The following is a 21,377-nucleotide window of genomic DNA, read 5'->3' as shown; positions in this document are numbered from 1 at the left end:
TCATCCAGCTGGGATCTGCTCCAGCTCCCTGCAACGAGCTGGATAAAACAGGTACAGATGGACTGATTGACAGGCAGTTGTGTTGATTGGCGATAGACGGAATGAACAGCGGCCTTTGTTTCCCATACCACTGACTGCGATGAACAGGTTACTACAGACATCAAACAACAAAGTTATGCTACTACCTCAAGAAACACCATTACATTGGTCTGTGTGTGGCCTTCATTACTTCCTTTGTCTACCCACGGGTACTAATAAAGTAATCTTGAACATGAAATCTATTAAAGTCATAGTCAATGTCCTCTGTGATAAAGGCGAGTAGTGAGTGTGCTGTATTCTTTATAGGATGACTGAATAGTCCCCCAAACAAATCCTGATTCAAATGGACTTCCTCTTCAAATGAAGGTGAAATGACTTGAAATAAAATCACAACAGACTCCGCATGCAGTGGCAAACACTACAACCATTATGTGAAACAGAAGCAATAGGGCTATCCTTAACACAAAAGTCAGTGACAATATTTACATGCAATATTCTATAGTTACTGTGATTCAAAGCAACTGTGACAAAGGGAAGTTGGGGGGGGGCGAAGAGTGAGCCTCGCTGAGGAAAAACAAACAGCCTTGGACAGCAACCAAACCACTCCAGACAAATGGATTGCCTTATTTTGTACTCCCGTGAGTACACAGCATTGACTGTTGACTGGCACTACTGCAGCTCATGGTTTAAGACAAGAGACGGAGCAGGACACTTTTATTATTAGCCAGAGGCAAACTGGATAATCAAATTGGCGAGACCAAGCAGACTGTAATTGAATAACAGAGTCTTACTGAGAGCTCTGGACATGCAGGTAAGATTTTGTACTTAATCCGTGTGTTTGTATGCACTTGATGAAGAGGAAAGAGGAAAAACAAGCAGAGGACAAAAAACAAAACAAAACAAAAACTCCTTGTTTTATTTCTGTCGACTGTCCCTTTTCAGAAATCAGAAAATCAGACTGAAACTTCCTCGCGGCTCCTGCTCAGGTTATAACCTGGCACATACCTGTACTACGTACATAGCAAATGTACTTATGCGACTGCTGGTAACCAAAATGAGGTGGGCTGGTGGAGCGTTCCTATTAGGACTGTCAAAAGTGATGCGCTAATGCAGATTAATCCATCATCATGACTAATGTGATTAAATATTTAATGCAATTAACACATCTGTAGTGCAGAATGACAAAAAATCCCTAAACGCTCTCTAGAAACACATTTCAGGCAGTTTGTCCAAGTAGACTTACGGTCGCGTATGCTGCCGCGCATGCACATTTCCAGTAGACGGAGGCAACTCTATGGAAGACATTAATGGCAGGCTGACCCTCTCAATGGGAAAAATTAGTATAAAAAAAATTGTAATTAAGAAGCGGTCAGCTCTCCTCTCGCACAAAAAAACTAACTAGTCTTCTGACCTGATGCTGATGTGTTTACCAAGCAACAATCTGTACTCGCATGTTCCTGGACTATTGGTTGCTACACGTTTCTTTTGAGATTAAAAAGGTGTGATTGAGGTCTGAAGGGGAGCTGAGGCAGAAGTCCAGACTGTATGTGACCTGTGGATGACACCGTTTCTGTGCTCGGACGTCTTATGTGCGACTACTTTTGCAGAGCTGACCGAATTAATTTTCTTCATGAATAAATAACCTGAAATGACTTTTTTCAAATTCCTCCTTCATACCCCACAGCACTTAAATTGAAACGAGAGCTGATGAGCTCTGAAACTGCAAGTCACTGTTGATGCAGAAATGTACAAAGACTTTAAAACCAGAGGACGGCCCGGTGACATGAATAGCTGTTTGTGTCGACACTGATGAAGAACAAAGTGTTGAGTGGAAATGTGAAAAAGTTCTGAATGAGTTTGGGAGCGAGTAGGAAAAGGGGGGGTTGCGTGGGCACAAGCATCTCTTGATGCGAGTTTTATCAGAGGTTCTGAAACAATCGCATGACTTGGATTCCACCTCTTTCCGTGGATTTAGAATAAACGTGTGTAGCTGTGACAAGGGAGGCAATAAGATGGTTTGTACCTCAATGACAGTTTCTAAAGTGCAGTCTGAAATGTAGGGCAGTTGGTTCAGGTCACGCTATAGTTCTCTTCTCCTATAGTAATGGTTCAAAAACAGTTGCAATAACAGCTCTAATTATAGAGGCGATTTCAGTTCAACATCACATAAACTTTAACTGACCACACTTGTTTCATATCTTGTTTCACAGCTATGTACAGTGGGGCAAAAAAGTATTTAGTCAGCCACCGATTGTGCAAGTTCTCCCACTTAGAATGATGACAGAGGTCTGTAATTTTCATCATAGCTTCAACTGTGAGAGACAGAATGTGAAAAAAAAATCCAGGAATTCACATTGTAGGATTTTTAAGGAATTTATTCGTAAATTATGGTGGAAAATAAGTATTTGGTCAATAACAAAAATTCAACTCAATACTTTGTAATATAACCTTTGTTGGCAATAACAGAGGTCAAACGATTCCTATAGGTCTTTACCAGGTTTGCACACACAGTAGCTGGTATTTTGGCCCATTCCTCCATGCAGATCTTCTCGAGAGCAGTGATGTTTTGGGGCTGTTGCCGAGCAACACGGACTTTCAACTCCCTCCACAGATTTGCTATGGGGTTGAGGTCTGGAGACTGGCTAGGCCACTCCAGGACTTTCAAATGCTTCTTACGGAGCCACTCCTTGGTTGCCCGGGCGGTGTGTTTGGGATCATTGTCATGCTGGAAGACCCAGCCACGTTTCATCTTCAATGTTCTCACTGATGGAAGGAAGTTTTGGCTCAAAATCTCACGATACATGGCCCCATTCATTCTTTCCTTAACATGGATCAGTCGTCCTGTCCCCTTGGCAGAAAAACAGCCCCAAAGCATGATGTTTCCACCCCCATGCTTCACAGTAGGTATGGTGTTCTTGGGATGCAACTCAGTATTCTTCTTCCTCCAAACACGACGAGTTGTGTTTATACCAAAAAGTTCTATTTTGGTTTCATCTGACCACATGACATTCTCCCAATCCTCTGCTGTATCATCCATGTGCTCTCTGGCAAACTTCAGACGGGCCTGGACATGCACTGGCTTAAGCAGGGGGACACATCTGGCACTGCAGGATTTGAGTCCCTTGCGGCGTAGTGTGTTACTGATGGTAACCTTTGTTACTTTGGTCCCAGCTCTCTGCAGGTCATTCACCAGGTCCCCCCGTGTGGTTCTGGGATTTTTGCTCACCGTTCTCATGATCATTTTGACCCCACGGGATGAGATCTTGCGTGGAGCCCCAGATCGAGGCAGATTATCAGTGGTCTTGTATGTCTTCCATTTTCTGATAATTGCTCCCACAGTTGATTTTTTCACACCAAGCTGCTTGCCTATTGTAGATTCACTCTTCCCAGTCTGGTGCAGGTCTACAATTCTTTTCCTGGTGTCCTTCGACAGCTCTTTGGTCTTGGCCATAGTGGAGTTTGGAGTCTGACTGTTTGAGGTTGTGGACAGGTGTCTTTTATACAGATAACGAGTTCAAACAGGAGCCATTAATACAGGTAACAAGTGGAGGACAGAAGAGCTTCTTAAAGAAGAAGTTACAGGTCTGTGAGAGCCAGAGATCTTTCTTGTTTGAAGTGACAATACTTATTTTCCACCATAATTTACAAATAAATTCTTTAAAATTCCTACAATGTGAATTCCTGGATTTTTTTTTTCACATTCTGTCTCTCACAGTTGAAGTGTACCTATGATGAAAATTACAGACCTCTGTCATCATTTTAAGTGGGAGAACTTGCACAATCGGTGGCTGACTAAATACTTTTTTGCCCCACTGTATGTTTGAATCTTTATAAATTGTATTACAAAGACAGATTGGGCATTAGAAAAGTAAAAATCTCTCACAGTTCAACATTTCAGAGAGTGCCAGATTTCTATAGAGCCTCCCAGTCGAAAACCCGGCTAAAGCTCACCGTAAACGGGCCTCAACATGTAGGGGAAAAACAGCCAATCTGGCAACAGCAGCCACCACAGAGTCGCACCGCCGCATGCATCATCAAAATGCGAAGCATCGCAGCAAAACCAAATGGAAGACAGCAGCACTACCTCAGACTCTGCCTCCACCGTTAATACTTCATCTTCGTATGATTACTGTACTTTCCGGACGATTAGCCGCTACGTTTTTTTTTTTTTACCATGCTTTGAACCCTGCAGCGGACGACTCAGTTTTGTAAGGGTTAACGAGCTTCATGCTGCTGATACTGGGTGATGCGTTGAGGTGCATCACGTAACTCAGACATTTCTTTTTCTCCTTTTTAAATTTGGTTGGTGCAGCTTATATTCAATAGTCCGGAAATCAGGTACTTAAAGTGTCGGGGTGTGAAGCTGCAGCTGGCTACTAGTGTGGACTGAATGGGTGGCAACAATGGGGAAATGCCAGTATTCTGAGGGTAATAGCTCACAGCAACATATTGAAAGAAAAAAAGAACTATGAACTAGTTGATTTTTGGAACTGGGAATTTAGTTCAAAACTTTGAATTATGAACCGAACTAGTTCATGTAGAAACTGAACTTTGGACCTGGACTCTGGAGAAGCCAGTCAAAATCCAAATTTTACAACCAGATTTCAAGAGTTTCACCATCAGAACAGACCCAGTATTGTATTCTGGAGACTGAACTTCATCAGAGTGAGTGATTAGCAGCTGGTGCAGGTTTTCTTTTCAGGAAGGTATTGCGAATAGGAAGTCTGCTCATTTATGTTGAAAGAAGCAGCTCAAATGTGGACCTCTGGTAGATCAGATCGTGTTACACATCTCATTGCTCCAGAAACAAATGGGGAGTAATGAATAAACCTTTCTTAGCAGTTGCGTCAATGGCCACTGCACAGGAGTAGGTAACAAATACTAGTGTGTGAAAATACTCACTCAAATTGATTGCAATGAAATGTTCACACAGAAATAAGATATAACATTTACACTTGTTATTCTGTGAAAGTTACTTTTAGACCCCAAAATATCCAGGAATATCTATTTTCTTATAAATAACAGCAGAACCTCCTTCAGCACCCTGTAAACTGTTCTGGTTGAACTTGGCAGATCACTACTTTTCATACAATAACCAAAAACTGCATTTTATCAAATTTCCCCTGAAAAACAAAAGAATGAGGAAGAAAGAACGTTATTGTTGCTACCGTCACAAACTAAATATTAATTCACCTTAATGTTGGTCCATTTTTAAAAACCTTTGATGGATTTATTCTCATGAATGCATATGATGTTTGCCACCTGGTGGCCACAAGGGAAGCAGGTGGATGTTTCTATGATAAAGACACTTGGTTTCCTTCGAGTTAAAACACAAAATTGACATGGCACATGTTTTTTTTCTTCTTTATAACAAGAATCTTCTACAAATAAAGACATCCTGACTTCAATACTGCAACATACAGATATTTAAAATTTGTATCCTGACAACTAAACAGACAAATGGTCACACATTTTGTTGTCTTCAAAGAACCACTTTTGCATTTGAATTGATTCCTCTGAGGCTTAATTTAGAACCGAGGGGGAAAAAGCAGGCAAAGGAACTAACTCGCTCACAAGGTTTCACCAAATGTCTGGTGTGGAAATATTACAGAAATAACTGCACTCATATACACTTAAAACACACAGCTGAATGAAGAGCCATTATGTGATGCAACCACCATGTGTGTATTGTACAATGCCTAAAGTATAAACTCTTTGAAATTCCCCAGATGTACATCTAAGTCACAAGTCCAGTATAAAGTGCAAAGTGAAACAGGCTTCAGCGGACGGTAGAGCATCGTCTGGCTGAAATAAACAGCAGCACTCTGCATCTTGGGGCAGCCTTCACCCCCCCCATCCCTTCACCCCCTCATGTGCACCAACAGCCTCTTGTCATCGTGGACGCTGTGCACTCAAAACAGGCTTTGTTTGGAAAGAAGATGAAGAACAAAAAGACACAAAGGAAGAAGACAACAAAGGAGGCAAAGAACGTGAAGAAGAAAACGTGATCTGCTGTTTTGTTTTAAACAACAGATAAAAAGAAAGGATACAGCAGGTCTTGAAGATTTATAGGAGGCCCAGGCACAGCGAGGGCCAGTAAAACATTTACACACTCTATCAATTAGCTGATAGATGGCAAACACAGCTGAGGCGGGAAGTGAGGCTGCAGTGATATTGATTCTCTCCAGGGCTCCACTAACTCTCTGACAATGAACAACACGGGTTGTGGTGGTCACAACCTGGACATTACATTTGTTTGGACCAAAATCTTTGAGATCCAACCTCAAGGTGCAAAACCGAAAAAGCCGTCCTGAACACGACTTCTACAGACACTAAGGCTGAACTGCTCGCTGTTTCAAGACGGTTACCACAAACCACAACAACTTGACCCAGACAAGGTCCGAGCTGCGGAGTGTGAAAACCGAGCAAAATGCTAACGTGGCGGCAAACAAGTCGGAAGTTGCTTATGTTTATGGATTATTTTGCAACAATATAATTCCCCTATTTTTTAATGTATTTTTATCAGACCCGGCCAGTCTGTGGCCTGTGACAGACTGGCGACCTGTCCAGGGTGAATCCTGCCCTCGCCCACAGTACACTGGGATCGGCTCCAGCACCCCGCGACCCTGAACTGGATATAAGTGGGAAAGAAGATGGGTAGACCCGTTTATTTACTTTATATAGACTATATATATATATATATATATATATATATATATATATATATGTATTTATCATTGCATTGTCTATCTGGTTTGATTTTTTTTGTAATCGATGTTTGTTTGTAAAAATGTTCAAATCTAAATCTGATGATGTTTATACCATGTTTAATGGTGACATCAGTGGGCCCTGGCATGTGTAAGTGCCTCTGTTCCTCTTGAATACACATTAAAAAAAATATTAAACAAAAAAAAATATTGAGTGCGTGTGTGTGTGTGTGTGTGTGTGTGTGTGTGTGTGTGTGTGTGTGTGTGTGTGTGTGTGTGCGCGTGCAAGATGTAACACCCTCCCTCTCACCACTGCGACCATGAACTTTGAGGCACAAAAAGAGCTGATCGGAGTTAATTGAATTAATCCAGACTCTGGTCACCTTGAACCAAGAGCACACACACACACAGATTAGAAAATCCTGCCATCAGTGTAGCTCAGATACTATAATTCATTACAATGGCCGACAAGAAATGAAAATAAACGCTTCAAGTAGAAGAAACAGCTGAATTTTAAGGAAATTTCTCCCAAGAGTTTGCATGAAACCAATTCAGTTTACATTTGAAGGAGTTGACTGTGTTAAATTTCAGGGAATGGAATGAAAAGGGATGAAAATTGAAGAACTAAATGTGTCATGGAAGTATGGCTTATATAAAAAACCCAGTCCAAATAAGAGCGATTCTGTTCATTTAAGAGTGTCAGATATAAACAAGAACACAAAGATAAAAAGTCTCTCTTTTAATCGTTTATAGACAGGGATTGATCCATCATCTTCATTAATCTGAATACAAATTTTAATGCAATGAACCCATGTGCAGCACAGAATAAAGGTAAGTGTCCACAAATCCATCGGATTCATTGTTGATGTGAAACACGCTCATTTGCATAAAAGAGCCCTCCCAAATATATGCAACTGAAGCTGAGCGGAGGTCCGACGCGTCGCAAAACTTTGGTAAAAGATCATAGATAATAAACTGGACTGGGTGAAAAACACTGAAGCCCCGAACATGAAGGGCCGAAGCCGCCTCTATTTTTTTTGAGGAGGATGAAGTTCTTCAACACCTGCCGCACTATGCTAAAGGTCTTCTGTGAGTCTGTGGTGGCGAGCGCTTTCCTCTGTCGTGTTGCATGCTGGGGCAGCAGGCTGAGGGCGGCCGACACCACTAACTTAGCATATGTAAATTAATATTACTGATTTAACCTAAACTATCCCTTTCTTTCTGTGTGGAGCTATGTCCAAGGATTTCCCCCAGGGATTAATAAAGTCATTCTGATTTGGCACCAAAAGTAGTACCATTTGATTGTTTAGCATGTAAAAATGTTTCCTAAATATGACTTACAATTAAGCATTTTAAAATATGAGCCAACTCGTTTCCTCCCAATATTTTCCAATGGCATCAATCAGGTAAACGGTCAATAAAAACCTTCTCCAGCACTAGTTTGCTGCTGCTGGTTTAGCACATATTGATGCCGAGCAAGCAGGATTGGCTGATAAGACCATGAGATGCAGATAAAAGTCACATTGTACCATCTCACACCAGCGTTCAGGAAAATACACTGCGTCCAAATGCAGTGCAATAAAAACCTGGTGAGTTCGGATTGTGCTCAGCACCGAAGGCTGAAGGATCCCAACAAATCCATTGTCTGGAAAACGTGTGCGTACCTTTCCATGTTGGCCGAGCCGCTCGTAGCAGATCACCGCGTCCTCCCAGAGCTGCAGCTTCTCGTACACAAGCAGAGCTGAACTGAGGCAGCCGAGGTCCGTCAGCAGGCTAGCCAGCTGTTTCTGTGAGGGACGACAAAAGCAAACCGAGGCTGCAATCATGAAAGAGACATTAAATACACAGAACGGCTCACATGGGACCACAAATTACGGCTATTTACTTATTTGTGATGGATAATAATGAGGTGGGACTTTTTTACAGACCATGTAGCACCACATTATGTAATAATGGTGCAATATGTATCGCAATAACGTAATAAATGTTCAACTCATTATGTAATAATGCCACATTTTGTAAAAGTCTGCTGCATTTTTAAAAAAATATAAATTTTCTAACAAACTTTGCCACATTTTGTAATAACTTGTTACATATTCCAACAAAATGTGTTTTTAAAAAAATGTAATAATTTGGTGCAATAGGTAATAAATGTTGTCCTTTATCTGTATACATGGTCCAATGCTTAATAATGAGAAAAAAAATAAGATTATGCTCATGTCCTGCCAACATGACAATGGTAGAAATCCGGTTGAACTTTTTTAAAGTTACAAGCCAATCAGTATTTCCTCCAGTCATTTCTATTTTCTTGAAATGAAACCAGATTGTAAGTGAAACCAGATCGTCAGTGCCACTGAGTGCATTTAATCATTTAACCCACGTTGTGTAATAACTGTTGCAATATATAATAAGTTTATTACAAAATGTCTTCAAGAGTTTTATTACAAAATGCGACATTATGAGTCAATGAGTTGAAAATGTATAACATTATTACATATTAAGGTGCTACAGACCATTTAGTTTCAGTGACTTCAGAAATTCCGAATGATTCATTTCATTCAGATTATTTTATGAAACGGTAGAGAATTTGATCGGTGCTGAAGCTCGAGGTCAGTGGATCCACAAAGTCAGCAGGAGTCCCAAACCAGTGCACTGAGGTGTCGAATCCATAAATATGACTGGACACACAGGATGATTGGGGCTCATCCAACATATCCGAAATCCCTGAAGCTAAATGCTAATCAACTGTAACATCTGTGCCCTGCTTTCAAATTGCAATAATATCAAACATTCTGTACATGACCTACAGAAAATAGTCTGAAATGTGAAGCCAGCAGTATGGAAAGGCCCTTAAGCCATAAAGATGAAATGGACTCGTATGAAAACAAATTACCACACACGCCCCTGCTGAAAGCCACCCTGCCATAAACAGGCCTTCAGTGCTTTGTTCCATGCAGACCTTGGATGTCTTGTGAGGCCTGGATGCATCGCACTGCCTGCTGCAATCCTTCGCTCCAACCCACTTACAAGTCCCCGGACAGCCATACAGACGCCTCAGTTCTGGCTTTATTGCCGTTATCAGTTATTACACGTTGCCTGGGTGACGCCTCCTCCTTCAATCTGCTGTATATCTGTATCACTGCTCTTTCCCTTTCATTCCCTCCTCTATCCACTGTGGTGTTACAGCAGTGGACTATTTCTCTTCACTCCCTGTTGTGGTATTTTAAGCTTTGGCAAATGTGTCACAAAACGTCATTGGGGCAGTTACCTACAGCCCCTCGGAGACCTTTAAGTCCAACGACCCGCTGAGTCTCTGAAAGCTTTTCCTGGGATTACTTTGAAAACAAAACAGGAAGGCTTTGAAGCAGAGACGATCAATCAAAGCTCAGAAAGTCCAGGCAGAGAGGAGATGCAGGCTGCAGGCAGGCAGGCCAATGTGACACAGAGAAAAAGAGGTTTAGATGTAATCTTGCTGACATGAAGGGAAAATCTGTCCTTTTAACCACGCTAACCTACCTGACATGTCACTTTAAAGTCTTGCTTGTTCCTTTGTGAGAATGTTTCGTTTATCACAGGTTTTAAAGTGGGGAGAGACGAGTCTCCCCCACTATTCAGGTTATGTCTCACACCATGTCGCCAGAATGGATTTTCCAATGTTTTTCACATACTAACATACTGTTGTTGGATTATATAGGGAACACAAAGCTTAAGAGCCCCATGTAAGGATGTCATTTCATCATTCAAAATATCTTTTATAGTCTTAATATCTGGCCTCTACTGCCTAACACTTCTGGTTATGCTGTGAAGTCTACTTTATAATTTGAATTAATCTCCATTACTTTTACATTTCATTTTGATTGGGAGAAAAAAAAAAAAAGTACACTAGCAGAAAGGATCCTCCTGACCCTCTTGACACATTGCTGGTCATTTGTCAAGCTGTTAAAGTGTAAAGGTTAGGTAGTGGTTAGCACACCTGCCTTATCAGAAGAGCAACGGCACCTTTATGCTTCCTTGACATTTAAAATTATTCTGCATTTCAAAGGTTGTTGAGGTTTTTAATCCATTTGAAAGCAGTGAACGTTGTTGGGTTCATATGGGACAAGAGTTCTAGTCCTAAAATAAATATTTGTGTTTCTAGTAGTGTTTAAAATTTGGTCTGGAGGGACAATTTGATTCCTTTGGTAGTGAAAACATTTCTAAACTGTGGACTCATCTAAAGCTTCTTTGTGCTGATGTCCAGGTGAAGACATGTAGAACACACACATTCACATAGTCTTTCCGTCAAGGAACTTTCTGTTTCTTCTTTATTCCTTTCTCTTGTCACAAATGAACTATACAGCTCCACGCTACCTCTAGAGGTCACTAGTGGTATTACTCTGCAACAGCAACGGATGCTGCAGACTGACAGAAGCTCCGTTCACAACCGTCACAGTTTTAACGTCAAGCATAAATGGACCTCAACACAAAAAGCTCATCAGTGGTTTGAGCTCTAATCTTATTTGCTCACAGACAATAGTCTTTAGAAGTATTGCTGAAACATGTTGTCATTTGAACAGCAAAATCCTGTCAGGAGCCCTTTTCAATTGTATTATTCACCATAGACGATGGAACTCACATGCGCTTTCCAATATTATACACAAACACAAGTTGTTGGATTATACTCCCAACAGTTGAACTATTTGTAGACTTGTATAACAGATATCGTATGTCGGAAACTTTAAATGATGTTAAAGCAACATTTTAGAGAAAAGTCTGTTCTGCACCGTCAGAAAACTGAATCTGAGGTGAAGCGCTCGAGTCTTTGAGCAGGACATTGAGCTGAGGTTCATTTACAGGGTCACACAGGAGAAGATGGACCGTCTTAGCAAGGCCTACTTGTTTTATCAATGAAAAAAGAGTCACCAACTAGCAGAATATAGACGCAGGACGCTAGTAGATGGATACATAAAATGCACTTAACAAAAGGCAAAGCAGCCAGACGATGACATTTACTCTTTATCTATTCAATGACATCCTTTTTGTTTGTTTTCGGAAAACTGTGTCGAGTATACTTGAAATCCAGACACTTCAGGGCTCCAAAGAACAAAATCCCTTATGACAGAAGTGAGTTTGTTAAAAGGAGTGTTTGGTACCTGCACAGTCCATCTTGGGGGGACTTGGCAGCAGTAGAAGACTTTGAGGCGCTCGGTGGCCGGACAGCTCTCATCTTCAAAGTGGTCAACTATTGCCTGAAAAATGAAAAGTGGGTCAGTTTTACCAGAATTGCCAAAACTAAATGAATAAAAAAAATTGCTGCACAACAATGTTGTATTAAATCAAAGTTTGAGAGGAGCGTCAGTCACATGACCTGATATGACAGTAATGGACGGAGAATGTGATGCGGCACTAACGTCCAGACTGCGACGGGCCTCTGAGCACCGGCGGGGTTACAAGGGTCATTAGGTACTAAATGGTCGATGACAAGAACATTCCCCAAGAAAAGAGCAGCGCGCAGGGAACACAAGTCGGCTGGCTTGCAGCTGCTCACCGGTGACTGTTTCTCTTTCACACTGACAGAAAGCTTCGGCGCTGAGGAGACGCCAGCAGGGACCAACAGATGCTCCGCCGCTTTTTCCTTCTCTCATTAACTCTGCTGCAGGTTGTCATCCTTTCCAAAGAGATAAGACTGATCAGCTTTCCGACAACACAACACAAAACATCTCTTGTGGTTTCTTCCACCCTGATGGAAGTGATAACTGCCAGGGGCAGGTCAGACAGCACAGACTGGGAAACCTTTGAGATGTGGCCGATTTCACAATGTGACGGGATCTGAATCCAACTCACAAGGATGAAGAAATACAATGTGCTGCACAGTCCGTATTTACCAGACGACAGGACACACTTTTGTTGTTGTTGTTGTAACGTTGTGCGACGTATATGAAAATATACCAGCACATAGAATCTGGGAGATCTAGATGTCACTGTATGACAACAGAACGCCGCTACAGTATCACCGGAAATAAACCTTCAGTACTCCCGTATTTGAATGAAACATGCAATCAGTCTTCCCAGGGATGATCTTCCTCCTGTGGTCAATCAAGAAGAAAACAGCTACTTGCTCTGCTAAAGGCCTCTTGCGCCTCTAGCGGTTGGAGGCAGCATTGGACCTGCACTCGAGACAGTGCTGCTTCAAAAGCAAAGAAAAATGAGACATTAATTAGAAATGACCTGCCTGCCCCCAGGAGCCATCCCTGCCCTGCACACACATCCTTCCCACAGTGATCCTGGTGCTCGGCCTCACAGACTCATCTGGTGAAACAAATCATACCAAAACAAACTTCCCCTATTCTCAATCCCTAAACCTACCACACACACGAACACAAGTTTTAAATATTTCACTATCTTTGTTTGTGATGTCTGCTGTGAACGTCACTGTGCTCAATCAGCAACCTGGCGGCTGCATTCAGATTCAGTTTATCCAAAAAGTAGATTCACTTCCATCTTCAGGCTCATTTTCCTGTGAAATAGACCAACTTTTGCAAACCTTCAGCAGACAAGACACCCTGATCTTTATCCTGAATGGTGCACACCTTGAGGCAGCAACGTAGCCCTAAATCATGATGCTCCCTCCTTCGTAGCTCACTGAGGGACACCAGAGGGAACCAGCTACCAGAGGGTTCCATTAGTCTTTGCCCTTCATACCCGGTACAGACGTACAAGTTGGATGTCAAGGCCACTATGAGCTTCCACCAGCGTTTACTGCACACTACCCAACCTCCACCAGGAGAACAAGCATCGACAATGGAGCACAGTAACTGTCCCCGTCCAGTTGAATACTTCAAGTCTCATAACGTCTTCAGAATGTTGTCTGTCTTCACGCTTACAGGCATCTTATTGATCAACATCTCAAATAACATTTGAAGCCGTGTGGGATTAATGCTTTTGTTTGGGCTCAGGGTTGTTTTGAAAGAAAGAACGAGGTTACTCAATAACTCAAAGGCACTGCGAGCAGAGTGCAGCGCTGCAGCTTTTTCAGCTCCACTAATGATCCCACTAGTTTTCTTGTAGTCTCAACTGAAGGCTAAAACTTCCAGAGATGTGCACAAGATATTATTCAGGGGATTTGATTTACACCGAGCGATACACGCTGCACTAACGAGACGCCACAAAACTGGGGCTGAATCGAACCGCTAGTGTCGGTACCAACAACGAAGGAAACACAACGCTCATACAGAAGAAATGGAGCAGATGAATAAATTAGAGCAGCCATTTCCAAATTCCAAACACCGAGACGCACTTGAAAATCTGAAAATCTTCCAGGGCCCAAACAACTCTAAAATCTCAAACCTGATTAAAGGATGAATTCTCCTGAAATATTTATCGCAGAAAGAGAAAAACTCAATTTGAACATGGGCTAATGGCATTAAAGTGTGTATCAATTATGCATCCAGATGAACAAAAAGATTACTTTTACATCTTCCAACAGAATCATCCTGCAGCTGCTCGGTTCATGTGAATTTTTAAAGAATCTAACAGCAAAAGGCAGAAAGTGGAAATCCAAGAATGTCCACTATATCTCATCCACATTTATTTAAGCAACACAAGCAAGAAATGGTGTGCCAACAGTTGATTAAAAAAATGTTATTATGGTTTGTAATTTCACAATATTCACCTAATACATCAAGAAAAGAAATTGACCAAATCTTCGAAGCTTCATGTTTCTTCCGTGATCATGGGCGTTCCTGAGGCTTCACAAGCTTCAGTCTGGTGTTGAAGTCTGTTTCACATCAAATAAGATAAGATAAGATATCCTTTATTTATCTCACATGTGGAGAAATTTGCAGTTGTACAACAGACAGGATAGTAAAAAAGAAAAGAAGCACACATAGCAGAAACTAAAAAAATCTGATACAAATACAATATAATAAAATAGAAATAGATAAATATTGAATATTATGCACACGGTGCCTATAAGTGTGGACATGTACAGAATATGGGGGTGGATGTATTGCACATAGTAAATACGTTTTTATAGATTATTATAGTTATTGCACCACTTATTGCCCAGCTGGAGTGGAGTGATATTGTCCGGTTGTGGTGTGTCAGTGGTCTACTGGGAGCAGGCTTGGTTGAAGAGTCTGACTGCAGCAGGGAGGAAGGACCGGTGGTATCTGCCCTTCAGACACCGCGGGTAGAGAAGCCTGTCACTGAAGGAGCTGCCCAGTGATGTGACGGTACCATGCAGGGGGTGGGAGACGGTCTCCATCAGGGATGAAAGCTTCTTCAACATCCTCCTGTCTCCCACCACCTCCACAGGGTCCAGGGGGCAGCCCAGGACAGAGCTGGCCTTCCTCACCAGTTGGTTCAGTTTGACGCATCATTATGCTATGATGTTATGATGCAGTTTAAGATCAGAGGGAGACACACCCTCCAATGGAAAACCAACTTCAAGACCAAAGTGGGTGAACATAGTGCAGATATGTATATATACATTATATACATATATAATGTTTTATGTTTTGATGTATTTTGTAGATTCTTAAATTCTTGTAGAAAAGTTACCACAGGGATAACTGGCTTATGGAGGCCAAAGCGTTCATCGCGACTTTCTGATCCTTCAATGTCTGTTCTTCCTCTCATTGTGGAGCAGAATTCGCCAAGTGTTGGATTGTTCATCCACTAAGAGGAAGATGAGCTGGGTTTAGATCATCGTGAGACAGGTTAGTTTTACCCTACTGATGAAGCTTTGTTGCAATAGAATCCTTCACTTCAAATGTTTTTTTTTTTGGTTCTGGTGAAGAATCTTTGTGATGGAAATGTCTATATGTTTACAAAACCAAGGTATTACTACTGAAAATTACTACAATCCCAACAAAAAGCCCATTTAATCAAATATTTTGGAGCATGACAGCATGGCTTTGAAACTAGTTTGATAATAGCGAGGTAACAAGCTTTCATTGAGACATCACTGATATCTCAGCCCGGGTCTCAGTGTTTTGTTGTGTCGCTACTCTTAAGATATATATTTTTTTTTTAATCAATGTTTTCTTTGACATTTTTACAATTTGTTTGGTGGTTTGGCCTGATTGGAGCCCCTCACGGGCCGTTTTGGTCCACGGGCCTTATGTTCGACACCCCTGCTCTACAAACTATATGCATGTCACTCGAGTTCATACACACATAGCTAATGAACCTACCAAAATACAGTTTGAAGTATCTGGTATGACCCACATGAATGTCATTAGAAGATCAGTTTAAACAAAGCTTGGTGGAGCAGCAGGTGTAAAAGTAAAATGTATTGACTTCCTGCCCCACCGACCTTAACTTCACCAGCATCCGAAGGGGAGGCGACTGGAGGAATAGCGATTGGAGTAAAATATGCAGGCGGGGCAGCAGGTGAACATTGTGTTGTAAACAAGATACACAGACCTCAGGTCCAGGTCAGCGACTGGGAGAGCAGAGGCAAGAGGTGCTTGAAGTGAAAAACATATTGATTTCCAGACCCAGACACTTTCCTTCTTCTGCATTCAGGGGAGATGTGATTGGTGGCATTGTGAGACGTCTGATATCAAGGCAGACATATGAACCATGTGCCGATCATCAATACAAGTGTTCCTGAAGCAGAAATCGTCCCCATTGTTATGCATGTAGCATGGAGATGGTACATCTAATCAACATTTAGTGATAAATGTTTTACAATTTTTCCCCAGCTGGGAGAATGACACTATTATTTAAATTGAAAATACCACAAGGCACATTTTTGTGACTAATATGAAATCTGAGAGCAGCTTAAATCTTGAGCAAAGACAGGAAACACTGATCTTACAAAACTAAGGTGCACTGTTATTAGCACACAGGTTTAAGAGTACCGTCGGTGTCTAAAATGAATTAAAAAATTATTTTGATAGGATTATCTACACCCATATGAAAAGCTACTGGAAAAGACAAAGTCTGTATATGTCCAGACCAAAATTAAACACAACTTTTGTCCATCTAAAACACTCCTTGGAGAACTTGAAAGATAAGATGCTCATGTGTTGGGGCCCGATCCACAGGAAAGCCACAGAGGTCTGTGAAATTCAGGGCTCAATGAATCAACAAATGCAATATCAGATAGGTGGTGATGATGTTGAGACAACTGCGTATCTAAAGCTGATACAAGAGGTTGTGATGGTATCGAGAACTCTGCACAGCAAAATTAACGGGTGATATTCTGCACAACTTATAAGAGAATTACTGAAGAACCAGGAAGTACCAACATAAGTTGTATGAAATAGGTGGAGTAGAGGAAGGTCTGGAGACTGAGGGGAGGATTAAGAAAGACCAATCATGAGTGGTCAGCTTGACTGTACATGACACCAAGCGCAGTGTCTTCTTGAGTGAAAATGTTAGTTGAAGACAAGTACTGGACGAGGTCTGGTGTGGCTCAATGACTCGACGTTAACAGGCCAGTTATTGCGTGTGCTGCAGCATGTCGGAGCAAAGTTGAAGATCCTTCACTTACAAGGTTTTACAAAATAATCACATCTTTACCTGCGTCTGCATCATAGCCCTCTCAATACAGCGGGATCTTCCCTTTTCCAGTTTGGTCCTGAGGCAAAGTGCTGCGACTTCCACAGCCCAGAACTTTCGCTGAGACAGGATACACTGCAAAGAAATGAAGCAGACAAAACATCGGTCATTATTTTTCTGGACAAAACATTCGGAAACCTGTTACATTCTGGCTTTGAGAAATAATGATAGTGATTTTCTAGGGTAATGTCACTGTTTTTGAATTTTTTGGAGGGAATAACCGCTGACCAAACATAAAACTCATTGGCGAGATGATCTACATCGGGGGTGGCCAGTGTTAATAGCTGGAAAGAAGTGAAGCAGAGGAGACCAGACAAGGAAAGACGAGAGCATGGAGAGAAGAGGGAGCCACTGATGCAGCTGAGAGAGAAAGGAGAAGTTCTCGTGATCTCTTGATCTGCAGTATGAATGGGACAATGTAAGACCTATCGTTAGCCCCCCCCCTCCCCGAGTGCATAAATCGCCCCCATGTGAAGCAAGTAGGGGGGGAATTCACCCCCTATTCTGGAAAATGAAATTTAAACGCTAATTATGATGATGAATGTCACCAATGTGCAATGACCTGCGCTGCTCAGCCACCAAACCTCAAATGAATATCTATAATATCTACACATGCGTAATAAATACGTACATCCCAAATAAAATATAGGCTGGAAAAAAGTGGCTTACTTTGCATAATCCATTAGTACTTGGATTCGGGCCCAAAACAAAAAGTATGATGCGTGGTAATTAGCATTTGGAGCAGGAACAGTTTTCCTACACTATACAACACCATCATAGTAAAAGGCTAATGTAATCAGAGCTGCTGAAAAAGTTTTTCCATTGTCACATCACCCACAGACCTGAGACCACTGGTGCCACTTAAACTGAAGTGAGAAGTAATATTCTATTATTCCTGGCAGAAGAGAAGAGACAGAAAGTACCAGTATGCCTGGTCCACTGTGTTGGGTCGAGAGAGAACAAAGTGATGAGAAGGAAATGTCTTTATTCTCTTAAAATACTGATTTGTTTGTTTTGGAAGGAATGTCGTAGAAACCAATCCGACTTTGCTGTCAGAGAGGATTAACCAAGCAGTAGTGCGAGTGACAGCTGGAGCTCAGGACCGAGAGGCTGAAGAGTAACTCTGCCTCTGCGTGGCAGCTTGAGGTCACGCTGTCGGCCATCACACTGTTACCTTTCAGCCAACCTGTGAGCTCAATCTGACCTCCATCACTTCATTAACATGCATCGACACTTTGTGCAGTGTTGTCTTTAAGAAACATTATACAGTGGTGAACATAAGCTTTTGGACACTCGGAACATTTTACACAATCTCAAATTATATCATGAACCCTTCTGGCTGAGAACCGTATCTTCGGTTCCTTGTTTTAGCCCTTTTGGTTTCTAAATAACTTTCAAATGTTCTGGCTTTCATGCATTAGCCTTTATTTAGTCAGGAGAACAACATTGAGATTAATAATCTCTTTCACAAGTGTGTCCTGCCAGCAGTACATAAAACAAATTTACAGTGTCAAAATAATACTAAAATGTTCTTAAAACAAATAAATAGCAAAGAGACAATAAAATAAAGAATTACAGTCACAGAGCAAGAGCATATGAAAGATAAAACTATAAAAGCCACCAAATAGTTAAAAATAAATTTGGATTTTTTTTCCAGGGGCAGTAAAAAGGCCCTAAACTCTCCCAGTGAGAGCAGCTCTGTGAGTTTAAAGTTGTTCTGTAAAACATTCCATGAAAAATGGAGCAGAACACATGAAGGCCTTTTAGCTCAGTTCTGTACGGACAGTCGGAACCGTGAGTAACAACAAGTCTCAGGACCGCAGACTGTACTTATTTCTGGGTCACATAACTACAAAGGTAGGGAGGCAGCAAACCAACAATTGTCTTGTAGATAAAACCAAGTCAGTGAATGTGTCTGTGTAAAGATAGAGCCGGTCATCCAACGCCTGCGTACAGAGAACAATGATGTGCGAGAGCTTTGCAGCCCGTAATAAATCTCAGCGCACCATGTTTTATATAGACATGAAGCACGGCAACAAGAATTGTGTCGGGTTTTTTTTAATCACGACCTTCATTTTTGGATCACTGGTACCAGAATCACACAACACTTAAGGATTTGTTTAGTGTTTTGGCTGACTGCAGAACTTGAAGGCCTAACAGTGATTGTTAATGCAGTATTTCACTAATGCATGGGGTGACCAAAGACACTTCACCACTTTATACACCAATCAGCCATGACATCCTGCTGGTACAATAGTCCTGACCTTTTGAAGTGATCTCGCACCAAAACTTTCTCAGAAAACCCTGTAGGTCTTGAGAATTGTGAGATGGGGCCAGTGTTTTAATTCTGCATGTTATTCTATTTCACCCTGTATTTCATATACTTTTAGAGACCATGAGAGAGAAAATGGCTATTTGGTTCTTCTGTCTTTTGTAGCCGAGGTTGAATATTGTTGGTCCAGGGTCAGGAAAGGAGTAGCAGACCCCTCACACCCCGGACACAAACTCTTCACACTTCTCCCCTCCGGCAGGTGTTACAGATCACTGTACACCAGAACAACCCGTCACCAGAACAGTTTCTTCCCCCAGGTTGTCACTCTGACGAACACTACTCAGCCACAGAATGTCAGACCTGCCGCTGCGGAATAACACTGGAACAAAATGTACCTATACGTATATTATTTCATTTAAATGATCATCTACGGGCATAAATACTGAAAGTTAACTACCTCATGTTTACTTCATCATCCTGTTGCACTATTCACCACTGCACTATTATCTTATTTTGTCTTGCACATATTAGTCTTTAATTACTTGTTTATAGTTATCATTTAATGTTTACATTTGTACAGAGAGAGCACGGTCTACCAAAGTTAAATTCCTTGTGTGTTAAACAAACTGTACCTGGCCAATAAAGCCGATTCTGATGTAGTTGGTTCTTTGAACATGTTCACCCTTGCTATCTGCAAATATGCAGCTCTTTACTCAACAAACAGAAGTAGTGATGCACCGATACCACGTTTTAAAGGAGTAGAAGTGCTAACCTTTAACTATTTGCCGATACTGAGTACCCATACAAGTACTTATTAAATGCCATTAAGCCTAAAATATGCAAATGATACATGAAGGCTATGCGTCGCCACAACACCACCTCCACACCGCCTCCACGTCTACACACTGCTGGTGCTCTCCTGTCTACCTGCAGCTGACGATAATGACGGATGATGTCACATAATACTAGCCGGGATTTATCAGGGAGCTTTTACGAGTACCCCATGCAGTATCGGACGAGATACTGGTATCAGTATTGGTGCATCCCTAAACAGAAATAAACTTTGTATTAATGCACACTTATCAGAAGCAGCATTCACTTCTGTAGCTCATCTGTGGTATCTGACCACACAGTCGGCCACCACGCCCCGTGTACTTCAGCAACCGCTCGCTATTCACCACCCTGTCATCTTTTCATCCATCATCTATCATAATTCATCCCTTTAGATATCTCGACTACATGCTACCTGGTAGAAGACGATCACAAAACACAAAAGCTACCTTCCATTCCCTCTGCTGTGCCCCGAGAGTAACTGGGAGCCCTGCGGTCTGCTGTGCACTGTAGTGAGAAATCAACCAGCAAGCTTCAGTGAGAACACCTAATTATTAAAACCTATTACAGCCTAAAAGTCTTTATCTGTGTGCTGCAGTGATAATCTGCTGTATAGCCGCGGGCACAGCTTAGTGGTTTAACTCTAGATGAGCTGATTAAAGGGAGCGGGGGAAGGTTCGCCAAAAGATCTACCGGCACGTCGACACCCGGGGGAGAAGACGATGGCTCCTAATCACCGCTCAGTTCTGGCTCATCGTCAATCAGAACAAGTTACACCACCACGCCACTCTGCACACTCTGTATTGATGATCACGATGGAAATATGCAAAGAAATGTGATACATGGTTCTAGGTCCGCAGAAATGTGATACATGGTTCTAGGTCCGCAGCGGCACCAACATCATTGGTGTTTGTTCATGGAAGCTCCGCAAGTCTTGCTGGCGTCATTACTACAACAGTAAATTGTTCTAATTATGC

At 41.8% G+C, this 21,377-nt stretch overlaps 1 protein-coding gene across 1 annotated transcript in view; it reads right to left on the bottom strand.

Moving 5' to 3' along the window:
• ttc27 (tetratricopeptide repeat domain 27) overlaps positions 1 to 21,377 on the bottom strand; it is a 101,191-nt gene that overhangs the window by 26,616 nt on the left and 53,198 nt on the right. Inside the window, exons 10-12 of the mRNA XM_080481056.1 lie at positions 17,259 to 17,372; positions 11,879 to 11,974; positions 8,411 to 8,533 (exon numbers count right to left, since the gene is read on the bottom strand). Coding sequence (XP_080337182.1) covers positions 8,411 to 8,533; positions 11,879 to 11,974; positions 17,259 to 17,372 — 333 coding nt within the window. The remainder of the gene's footprint in view (positions 1 to 8,410; positions 8,534 to 11,878; positions 11,975 to 17,258; positions 17,373 to 21,377) is intronic.

The sequence above is a fragment of the Lipophrys pholis genome, assembly GCF_963383615.2.
Source record: "Lipophrys pholis genome assembly, chromosome: 15".
Taxonomy (NCBI): Eukaryota; Metazoa; Chordata; class Actinopteri; order Blenniiformes; family Blenniidae; genus Lipophrys; species Lipophrys pholis.
This window is presented reverse-complemented; position numbering and strand designations above follow the sequence as displayed.